Source organism: Pezoporus flaviventris, unplaced genomic scaffold (genome assembly GCF_033815535.1).
Source record: "Pezoporus flaviventris isolate CSIRO_AGI_PZ_B2104156 unplaced genomic scaffold, CSIRO_AGI_Pfla_v1 ptg000100l, whole genome shotgun sequence".
In the NCBI taxonomy this organism is placed as follows: Eukaryota; Metazoa; Chordata; class Aves; order Psittaciformes; family Psittacidae; genus Pezoporus; species Pezoporus flaviventris.
Window position 1 is genome coordinate 2816956 of NW_026892648.1, and position 10525 is coordinate 2827480.

At 60.2% G+C, this 10525-nt stretch overlaps 2 protein-coding genes across 4 annotated transcripts; one reads left to right on the plus strand and one right to left on the minus strand.

Annotated features, from left to right (window-relative positions):
* Positions 1 to 3256: 3256 nt before the first annotated feature.
* SIGMAR1 (sigma non-opioid intracellular receptor 1) lies at positions 3257 to 5732 on the minus strand. The gene is made up of 4 exons (XM_061477129.1): positions 5530 to 5732; positions 4609 to 4809; positions 4007 to 4099; positions 3257 to 3720 (listed from the first exon to the last, which is right to left on the minus strand). The coding sequence occupies exons 1-4, from the start codon at positions 5681 to 5683 to the stop codon at positions 3494 to 3496; spliced, it is 675 nt and encodes a 224-aa protein (XP_061333113.1). The 5' UTR covers positions 5684 to 5732; the 3' UTR covers positions 3257 to 3493.
* Positions 5733 to 5778: 46 nt separating this feature from the next.
* Positions 5779 to 9308, plus strand: GALT (galactose-1-phosphate uridylyltransferase). Of its 3 annotated transcripts, XM_061477126.1 has the most exons (11): positions 5779 to 5941; positions 6166 to 6335; positions 6413 to 6488; positions 6620 to 6668; positions 6888 to 7017; positions 7261 to 7317; positions 7610 to 7732; positions 7861 to 7993; positions 8435 to 8518; positions 8605 to 8759; positions 8859 to 9308. In XM_061477126.1, the coding sequence occupies exons 1-11, from the start codon at positions 5815 to 5817 to the stop codon at positions 8922 to 8924; spliced, it is 1170 nt and encodes a 389-aa protein (XP_061333110.1). In that variant the 5' UTR covers positions 5779 to 5814; the 3' UTR covers positions 8925 to 9308. The 3 variants fall into 3 exon arrangements, with proteins under 3 accessions (XP_061333110.1, XP_061333112.1, XP_061333111.1); XM_061477128.1 differs by lacking the exon at positions 6166 to 6335 and having other exon boundaries at positions 5835 to 5941; XM_061477127.1 differs by lacking the exon at positions 6166 to 6335 and having other exon boundaries at positions 5918 to 5941; positions 6620 to 7017.
* The last annotated feature ends 1217 nt before the right edge of the window (positions 9309 to 10525 follow it).

A 10525-nucleotide genomic window follows, 5' to 3' on the forward strand; every position in this document is an offset into this window, starting at 1 on the left:
GGATGTGTGCGATGAAGTGTGTCCATGCTCAGCCTCTACCTTGGGCAGCAAGCAGGACCGTCTGTGTTCTCTCCACTCTCTGCTCAGCATCTTTGCACCACTGTGGTCTGGTGATGCTCCTGGCTGGAAAGAAAGAGAAATCCCCCAAATGGCTATCAATGGCTGTGGTGGAGACGGCACAGATAGATACTGGAGGCACAGACAGGCACAGCAGACAGCGGAGCAGAGTGAGAGATACTAGGAGCAGAGAGATACCGCAGGAGGGATTGGGAGATAGATCCTGTGGGCTGATCAATACCCACTGCAAGTAGAGGGACAGCAAGATAGAGTGAGCTGCAGGAGGAAAGTGTTTGCTGGGCAGTGATGTGCATTTGTCCTGGTGATGGCTCCAGGGAGATGCCACTCATGGTCACTTCAGCTGTGGCTGGGACAGAGGTGGACCCATGGTGCAGGTGCCTGTGGCGATATCTCTACCCATCTGCAGCCACCCGCAGGGGGTGGTATCCACTGAGATGCCCTGGGGTCACACCTGGGTGCCAAAGGGCGTGTTATCTCCCACCATCCTGGTCACATCCTCTAGTCCAGCAGGGATGCTCCTGCCATATGTGGGCATCTTGGAGGGTGCTGGGTACCTGTGTGTCAACAGCAGGGAGCTGGGTCAGTCCAGCATGGATGAGGTGGAATGGGGAGAAAGGGCCAGAGATAGCAAAAGCCTGCTGTGTTAAGGACCCATTTCTCTGCTAGTCAGTGGGCTGTCTTATGTGATCCTTTACAAGCTGCAACCCTGAAGGGAAAGGCTGCTTTTGGGGACCTTTGGTTACCTGTCACTGTCCCTGCTTGGTGCTGGGATGGGGACAACCCCTCCTGCTGCAGCAAAGCAGCTGGGACTCCTGCATCCCAGCCCAGCTTCATCCCGGTGGCACTTGCCAGAGCCACCCCATGCCAGCTGGTTTCTCTGCTGTGCACCTCCCAGCTTAGCTGGGGATGGTGAGGTACCCCTGGAGAAGCCCTCTGCCTGGACGGCTGCCCTCACAGCCAGGCTGGGGGGGATCCCCCACCCGTGATGGAGTTATTGACACGGGCGCTACAGAAAACACTGCTGAGATTGTTCACACTAATGTTATTTAGCAGCAATATTTCCGTAATAAAAGAAATCAATGGGCAAGAGAAAAGACCTGTCCAGACCTTTGATTTTCTCATTTTAATGGCATACTTATTTACTCCCACCAGCGTGCCCATCGGATTTTCATTACGCGGCCTTCGCTGTAAGTGGAGCAGTATTGATACGAGCTGCTGAGTTAGCTCCTTCCCGTGTGGGCCAGCACGGGATTGCTCGTGTTCCTCGACTGTGCCCTGCTAAACCCCAGGGAATGGGCATGGCATGGGGCCAGGTGTCCTTGCGGCCCACGGGAACACACACACGTGTGCACATGGAGCCTGCCCAAACGCATGTGTGCACATGCGGTCTGCTCATGGGGACACACGCACACACACGTATGTCCTTACGGTCTGTACTCTGTGGGCCCTGTGCATACATGTGTGCACTCACTTGTATCACCTGCATGGGCACACGACTGTTCTGCCCACACACATGTGCATACACAATTGTCCTACACGCTTGTGTCCAAGCATTCACACACGTGCAATTGATCTGACTGTATGGACAGATGCCTAATTCTTCTACCTAGGTACACACATGTGCAATCCCCGCCTGTTCCATCTATATGCATAACACACATGTGCATGCCCAATACACATGCACACATGTGCAAGTGTGACCTGTCTGCATGTACGCGCGCATACACGCACACACACACAGCCTATACACTGTGTTTTCCTCACGTGCACCCCTCATGCTGGGAGGTGGTGAACCCATGTAGGTGTCTATGTACACTTCCTGGAACCGCCAACCTGCCAAATGTGGCTCCATCCGTCCCTACGGCCACATGGCCAGTACTGGAGCAGGATGGAACCCCCCTACTCTCGGGTCCCCCATGGAAGCAGAGGCCTGGCAACCTTGCAGGCTTTTGATCCCCAGCAATTACAGTGGAGAGAGGAGTAACAGCACCATCTCCTGCCGGTCTCTGGGAGCAGAGATGGGGCTGATACTGCCCAACACCATACCCCCAGCTCCCAGGACCCCAGGTGGGATGCTGATGGCTTCCCCAGGCACACCCAGCAGGACCCCTGTTGAGCTGAGAGCTGGCTGCCATTCCCCATGGCAGGGGCTCAGCATGCTCCACAGACTCTCTCAGGGACCCAAGCAATTGGGATGAACAGTTTTATTACCGATACTTCTTTCCGGGTGGCAAATTAAATGTAGCCCATGTGCAGGGCTGCAAGTCAGCAGGACAGGGACAGTCTGGGGAGCAGGAAGAGACATGCTACAGGACTGGTGGCCAGAGACACACACGTGTTTGGCAACAGCATGGAGGTGAAAGCCCTCCACCAAGCAGTGAACCCACACAGGTCTGGCTGCAGGGCTGCAATCAGGGTCTGCAGACAGGCTTGGTCAGGGCCTGCAGAGTTCCCTTGGCTGGGACCCCACAACAGCAGCCAACAGGGGTGGCTGTCCCCAGAGAAGGTCTCACAAACAGGGGAAGCGTTTTGAGGGGCAAAATCCTATCCTGAGCAACGACAGGTTTGGGCACATGCAGACACTAGGTATGTGCATAGCCCTGAGGCCACACAGAACGGGCTCTCCATTAAGGCGACAGACGGTGGCTTTCCACCTTGGAAGGGGACTGCAGGGAGGGGACTATGGGGAGGGGACTATGGGAAGGGGACCCCCTTCCAGCTCTGGCTATCCCCTGGGACAGGTAACACACAGAAGCCCAGGAGGGACCTCCAGCACAGAGTCTGGGCATCCCCCCATTGCTGAAGGGTCTCCGTGCAGATCCTGCCCCTTGCCAGAGTGACACTGTGTGCTGCCAACCTACATCAGCAGGGATGGAGCCATGGGGGATGCTGCCAGCTGAACACAGCATCCTGTGCTGCCCGCAGCCCTGGCACACTGCCAGGGAGATGGGAACTTCTCAGCTGACCTTTACAATGGGTGCTCTGGATCAGAGGGCGCACCCTGCCCTGAGGGTGGCATCCTCCTGCTGATGTCTCAGGAGCAGCAACAGCTCCAGCCCCTCTCCTGCTGCATGCTGGGGGCACACAGAGGTGTTTGTATCCCACAAGGCCACTCCAGCTGGAAGAGATGGAAAAGCAGGACACGGCTCCAACTGAAAGGAGGGGAAGAGGTGGGTAGTGAAGAGAACTGGCGGTCTGTATTGCTGTGACCACCACAGTCCCTCTGTCCTGGCACCCAGCTGGCCCACGGGGAACAACAGAGCAATGTAGGGAAGGCACGGGGGGGGGTCTCCTGCTGCCTCTGCTAGAGCCTGGGCTCAGGGAGGAAGAGGAGGAGGAGAGTAAGGTTGGGAGGAGAGGAAGGTTGGGAGGAGAGGAGCCAGCTGTGCACAGCAGGGCGCCCCGGCAGCTGAGCTCAGCAGCCCATGGTGCTGAAGAAGGCACTGGCTTCCAGGAGCAGGCCCTTGGCGTAGACACGCAGGGTGTAGAAGAGGGTGACGAAGTCCTGAGTGCTGAAGAGGGTGTCAGCCAGGGCGAAGGCGAGCGTGGAGGGGATGAAGCCCCGGCCATACTCCACCATCCAGGTGCCTGCGCTCCACTGCACCGACGTGGCCTCTCCTGCCTGGTGCACGATGGTGTCTCCTGCCAACACACAAAACCAGCACGGCTCCCAGCAGCTCCTCTGCATCATGCCCAAAGAGGAGATGTCTCGGATCGCGACCTGCAGGGCCGAGCACCCCAACCTCTCCCCAGTCTTGCTCACTTTTCTCTTACTGGCACTCACTGAGATGCTAGGATGTGCCTCTGGGGACACAAACTGCCCCATCCTGAGCTCTTGGCTTATGTCAGCTGGAAGGAAGAGGCTCAGTGACAGTGGAGTGGCTGTTCCCCAGGATGTGGATGCAGCTCAGAGAGCTGCTGCACTTACCTGGATAGTAGATCTCACTTCTGGTGGTCCCCTCCTTCCACTGCCGAAAGGTCCCCGAGATGACAGTGTCAGAGATATCTGCCCAGTACCGACCTGCAGGAAGACAGACAGCACTGGCTCAGTGCATCCATGCCTGGGACAGCTTCGGAGTCCAGGGCTGAACTACAGAGCAGCCCTCCAGGGAGAAGGATGCCCAGGGCCTTGACTCAGTGAGGAGTACAGCTGGGTCTGGTACTCAGGCTGCTTGTCTGACTGGTCACATATCATGAGCCCAGGCTGTTTGCTGTCCTTAAGCCCCATCATTTCCAGTGTCTGGCGTTTCCTCCCTGCTGAAGTGCTGGGAGATGCAATGCCTGCCACTGCTTGCCAGCTGGATGCGGAGAGTCCTGGCCAGCCGGCACGGCATGTACAGGGACCTGCACGTGCTGCAGGACACCAGGGGGGATGGTCTCCATGTAAAGAGTGTTTTCCAGCATCCACACCCCATAAATGGACCAGTGGGCTCCATGCACTGGGTACCCCACGGCCAAGGCAGATGTATCTGAGTAAGTGGAGAGAGCTCAGAGAAGGCCGTTGCCCACCAGCCCTGTCCCCCTGCTTACCTGAGTGGCCCCCAGTGTCAACAGCCGTCCCGAAGAGCAGCACATACTCAGTGAGCGAGGCGTGCAGGAGACACATGGAGCCCATCCACCCACCCGCGTTCACAAACACCCACTGCAAGTCCTCGTCTGGCAGGATGTGGCCCGGGTGCTTCTTCCGTAGCTCCACAATGATCCTTGAGAAAGCCAGCTCGTGGTCCAGCCCTGCAGCACCCGGGGTCACCGTGAGTCCCTGGCACAGAGTTCTACCAGAACCCCTCCTCTACCAGAACCCCCCTTCACTCCCCTCCGTAGCCACAGGGTCCCAACACATCTTTGGAGAGGTCTGCCTAGGGAAGACATCTCTCTCCAACTTTCATCCCCTGTGGCTGCTCCCCAGACGGTGATGGAGGACATGCAGTCCAAAGCACTCCAGTCCTATGGCCCACCCCAGGTGCTTGGCAACATGGGGAACCCAAGCAAGGTGACGGTGGCCCTGCTCTGGTGACATGCAGCCCCACCGCTGCCACTGTACATCTTGTGTCCTACGGGGGGAGCCCTCCCCTCCTAGTTGGAGATCGGTCCTGCCCCCGACCTGCCCCAGCACCGAGAGCCGCTTTACCCGCGATCCCGCCCTATCCGGGCTGGGCGATGCTGCGAACCTTCAGTCCTATTCCCCCATCCCGCTCTCCGTCCCTGTGCCCCGGTACTGATTCCTTCCCAATACCCATGCTGCTGCCCCACTCCCAGCCTCCCGGCCCCTCTCCGACCCCGGTCCCATCCCCGCCATGATCCCAGTCCCCCTGCACCGGAACCTCCTCGATCGCCGTCCCCGCTACCGCTCCCTTCCCCAGCGCCGCCACGTTCCCCCGCACTCCCGCTCCCATCCCCGCTCCCCGTCACCCCCTCCACGGCCGATGGGCCCCGTCGAGGGGCGGCGCGTACCAGCGTGGTGCCGTGCGAGCTGTGCGATCTCGGCCGGGGTGAACTCGTACCGCTTGGAGGCCAACCAGCCCCGCAGCCCCTGCAGCACCAGCGCCAGCGCGCCCAGCGCCAGCCCGGCCCGCAGCGCCCGCCGCCCCGCCACCGCCACCACCATGCTGCCCGCCCCGCTCCGCTCCGCCCCGCCGGCACCGGGACGGGCACCGGTACCGCCCCCACCGCCGACACGCCATGGCCGGCCACCAGCGGCCCTGCGCCGGCGCGGCGGGGCGGAGCGGAGCGGGGCCGATGCGGAGGGAAGGGGCCGGTGCCGAGGGGCGGTGCTGCCGTCGGGGCTTCCGGGAGCGCTGGGGCATGGAGCCGTCGTCGTCGGGGGAGGAGGAGGAGAAGGGGGGCGGCAGCTTCTGTGCCAGCGGTACGGCCGGGGCTGGCGCCTCCGGACCCCCAGCGCATCCCCGGGGAGGCGGGGCTGCGGGGACCCTCCCTGCCCGGGGGGGGCAGCGGGGAACCCCCCCGGACTGGGGGGGGGGGGGGGGGAGAAGGGGGTGAAGCCGATGGGGCATAAGGCGGGGTGCAGACCCTCTTGCTGGGGGGCATGGTGGGGTCCTTCCCTGACGCCCCACTGTTGTCTCCCTGCAGAGCACCAGCACGCTCGTTACAACCCCCTGCGGGATGACTGGGTGCTGGTATCGGCACACCGGGTGAAGCGGCCGTGGCAGGGGCAGCTGGAGAAGCCGCCCCCCGAGGATGTGCCCCGCTGGGACCCCAACAACCCTCTCTGCCCCGGGGCGACGCGGGCCAATGGCGAGGTACCACCAAGGACCCAGGGCATCCGGGCTCCCCCCACTGCCCTGGTCCCCTCTAATCCCATCTCTTGCCCTGGCAGGTGAACCCCCAGTATGAGGGCACTTTCGTATTCCCAAATGACTTCCCAGCCCTACAGCCTGATTCTCCAGAGCCTGGTAAATTCTGGGGGGAGAGCAGGTTGATGGGGACTCCCAGGCTGAGATCCTTGGGGGGCTGTGGGGTGGCCTGGAGGGACATGGGTGCTCCTTCAGCATCTTCTCCTTCCTCGCTCTCTGTCCTTCCCCAGGTGACAGTGATCATCCCTTGTTTCGAGCTGCAGCAGCCCGGGGGGTGTGGTAAGTACATCCATGGCTCTGAGGGGTCCGGTCCGTGATGTCAGCCAGGATCAATGGGTTGAAGCTGTAGTGAGCCTCCTCCCCTCCTTGCTCTGCCTGTTCTTCACACACCTGCATTTTGGGGATCTCATCCCTGTCCCTGGTTCCACTGCACCCAACAGGACTGTGGGGGTCCCCAGAGATGCCCCACAGTCCCAGCCATGTGTGTTTCCTCTGCAGCAAGGTGATGTGCTTCCACCCCTGGTCGGACCTGACGCTGCCTCTCATGTCCGTGGCAGAGATCCGGGCTGTCATCGATGCATGGGCAGAGCTGGCGGCCGAGCTGGGTGCCTCCTACCCCTGGGTCCAGGTCCGGGGCTGGTGGGGGCTGCCCTTCTCTCCCTGCCCTGGGGGGCTTGGGTGGAGGCAGGGGGCCAGCAATAGGTGCTCTGGCAGTATTTGAGGTTGGGACAATCCCTGTCCCTGCCTTGTGCCCCTTTGAGCCTTTTGGATGGATGTGAGGCTCTGCTCTCCTTTGGGATGCTCTCCTGGTGTGAAGGGACACTATGGACCCTGGGGCTGGAACCTGCTGGCTGCACCTCTTCTTCCACAGATCTTCGAGAACAAGGGAGCGATGATGGGGTGCTCCAACCCTCACCCCCACTGCCAGGTGAGGCTGTCCCACCCTCACCTGCCTTAACTGCGAGTTCCTGCGGGCCACCCTACAATAAACCAAAGGACAAGATGTGAACGAGAATCCCCCCGCGCTGGTCCCAGGGCTTTTTGCAGAAGGATACCCTCATACCTGTCCTATCACCTTCCCTCCTTGTGACTGTCCCTTGTGGTACCACATGTCAGACTCTCCACCTGGTGGCAGCACGGGACCTGCAGATGGGCAGCGTGTCTGGGGCACCCCTGTAAATGCAGGGTGCAGGTAACCTCTCCCCCCATGTCCCCTCCAGGTATGGGCCAGCAGCTTCCTCCCGAACGAGGCGCGCCTGGAGGACCGGACCCAGCAGCAGCACCTGAGCCAGCACGGTGTGCCCATGCTGCTGGAGTACGCTGAGCAGGAGGCTCGTCGGAAGGTGAGGATGTGCCTGTTGTCAGTATCCCTTCCCTGGGAGCTGGATACGTGCTGGAGTGGGACCCTGGGAGCGCCCATCCCCGGGGCTTTGGAGCTGCCTGTGTCCCCATGGAGCGCCATGTCCTGCAGGAGCGGCTGGTGGTGGAGAACAGGGACTGGCTGGTGGTAGTGCCGTACTGGGCTACCTGGCCCTACCAGACCCTGCTGGTGCCACGTCGCCACGTCTGCCGCCTCCAGGACCTCCACGAGGGAGAGAGGGACAGTGAGTGGTTCTTATCCCCTATTCTATGTCCTCTGGGATTGGCCTTCATTAGGAGGCAGCTCTTTGGGTCCATGGACCCTCTAGCTGCTGGGCTTGGCTTGGGGGACAGAACTGGCACCCCCATCTTGCTAGGATAAGAGCTGGATTTCCAGGTGCAGCCAGTACTGGTGGAGGGTCTAGTTTCCTGTTTGGGGTGATGAAGCACATGGTGCTCCATACTTCTGGGGCAGTGGCTGTTGAGGAATGGGGACTCCCACCATGTTGCTTGGGTTGTCTGCATGGGGGGAGAGGGGAGGAACTGCCAAGTGCATCCCTTTCTCTTGGCACCAATGTTCACTATGGCGAGGGGTGCCGAGGTTGACCCCCTCCAGCCTGGTGTGCTGTCTGCCCTGAGAGGGGGCTGGCCAGCTTGGGTTGTGATTCCCCAGCACTCCTTTGCAGGCCTGGCCTCCATCATGAAGAGGCTGCTCATCAAGTACGACAACCTCTTTGAAGTCTCCTTCCCCTACTCTATGGGCTGGCACGGTGAGTGACATGGCTGGGGACCCCCACAATCCTCTTACCCACGGGGCTTATCCATGGGGCTCATGAAGTGGCTGCACCCCTGCCAGGAGCTCCCACAGGTCCCTACCTGGAGGAGGACTGCAGGCACTGGCAGCTCCATGCCCACTACTATCCCCCTCTGCTCCGCTCTGCCACTGTCCGCAAGTTCATGGTGGGCTATGAGATGCTGGCACAGGCACAGCGGGATCTCACCCCGGAGCAGGTGAGCAGAGCGCGGGGGGCATTGTGGGGAATGGGGAGTCCTGTGATAGGGCCATCCTCAGGACCGGCTGCTGGTTGTCCCTTGTGCCGTGTCCCACAGGCAGCTGAGCGCCTGAGGAGCCTCCCCGAGGTGCACTACAAGCAAAGGGCTGAGGAGAGGTCATGATGGGGAGCAGCAGAGCCAGCCCTTGCTGTGCTTGATGAGGCCAGGAGGAGGAATCAGCTGAGGATGGTGAGAGTTGAGGCCTGGCAACTTGTATCACTTGTGAGCCCTCTGATCTCGAGCTTCTCCTGAGCCTTGTCATGGCTTGTCCCCACTTAGGGACTGGTTTTGCCTGTTGGAATGCTCCAGTCCTAATCTTGTGGCATCATCACACAGGTGGTGCTGTTCTGTCTCTTTCCCTATCTCTTCTGCCTCCACAGCATGCTCCTACCACCACTAAAGGTCTTACCCTCCTTACTATTCCAGTCTTACTGGTGGGACTGGGAGTGCTACCTATCTGTGGAGGAGCACAGATCCCCCTAGTCAATAAAACCTGGAAGCAAAGTGCCTCTGCCTGTACCCTCGTGGCTCTTGGCCTTAGGTGGGAGGTTTGGGGGTCTCTGGAAGGGACCGCAAGTGCTGGGGGGGAGTAACACTGGGGCTGCAGGGGATGTGCTGGCAGCCCCATGCTACTTGCTGCTGTCCTTATCTCTGCGTTGCCTCCTCTTCCTCCCTGGGGGGAGCTCTCAGCCTGTCTCTGAGCGCTGCGGGCTTGGGTGGAGTGGGAAGCAGGGGAGTACTGATGCTGCCCAAGGCTTAACCAGCTTCTGGAGAGGGCTGAGGCCTGGCAAACTTGCTGCATGGATGCTTCTGGAGAGAATACTTGGCTCCAGAGCTGCTCCTCTTCCTCCTCTCTGCCTGAGGCTGCCGGGGTTCAGCCCTTGTCGTGCCTGCTGCAGGTTCTGTGGCTGCTGTGCAGGGCTGTGGGGATGCCCACCAGTGGTGTGGGACAGCAGCAGTCTCATCCCTAGACTGAGCTGAGGGATGCTGCAGCCAGCTCTGTGCTGTCCCCCACTGCGGCCCCTTCCCCTAGGGAAGCCCCAGGACTGTCCTGGGGTAGGTCCTGGACAGTGATGCCCCACAGCTGATGTGGGGGGATGCACAGTGCCATTTGCCATCGTTTTCTTTGCAGAAATAATCTTTTATTTGTCACTAAAGAGCCATTCTCATAACTCTTTAATGAGGCCTTGTCAAATCTGTGAGTGGGCTCCTGGGGGCTGGAAGTACCTTGCAAAGAGAGAAATGCTTTCCGCCTACCTACAAGATGACAATTTTTGGCGAGGGCTGTGCCCCCCCTTGCCCTGTCTGTGCATCATTTCCCCATCCCTACACATGGGGCTGGGGCAGAAAAAAGGGCTGGGCCAGTGTGGGGGTCAGAGCCAGGCTGGATGTGTCCTTCCTGCATGCTGGCCCCATCCTCTTTCCCAGTCACCCCATCCCAGAGCCCATAAGCCATCTCACCACTCAGCCTCCCCACATGCCCAAGGGGTTTGGGGAGGGGATGGTGGGTTTTGGTGAGACCCTTGATCTTGGAGCCATCACTGTACACAACATACCCCCTGCATAGCATGGTGGGGTGCCCAGCTCAGAGTCAGGGCTCTTGCAAACCGTTTTCTTCCCTCCTGCTATAAGCAGAGTCTGTCTGGGCTCTGCAGCCATCCCCATCACCGCTCTCAGCCTTTCTCATCACAACAAGTGCCTTCACTCCAACCTCCGAACTTCTG

Excerpts from the sequence above, each read along its gene's own strand:
- SIGMAR1 (XM_061477129.1), bottom strand. The coding sequence starts at position 5,683 with ATGGTGGTGGCGGTGGCGGGGCGGCGGGCGCTGCGGGCCGGGCTGGCG. Across the intron at positions 4,810-5,529 it reads GCTCGCACGGCACCACGCTG|GGCTGGACCACGAGCTGGCT; the intron begins GTACGCGCCGCC and ends CGGGTGCTGCAG. Across the intron at positions 4,100-4,608 it reads TGACACTGGGGGCCACTCAG|GTCGGTACTGGGCAGATATC; the intron begins GTAAGCAGGGGG and ends GTCTTCCTGCAG.
- GALT (XM_061477126.1), top strand. The coding sequence starts at position 5,815 with ATGCGGAGGGAAGGGGCCGGTGCCGAGGGGCGGTGCTGCCGTCGGGGC. Across the intron at positions 6,669-6,887 it reads GCAGCAGCCCGGGGGGTGTG|CAAGGTGATGTGCTTCCACC; the intron begins GTAAGTACATCC and ends TTTCCTCTGCAG. Across the intron at positions 8,519-8,604 it reads CTACTCTATGGGCTGGCACG|GAGCTCCCACAGGTCCCTAC; the intron begins GTGAGTGACATG and ends CACCCCTGCCAG.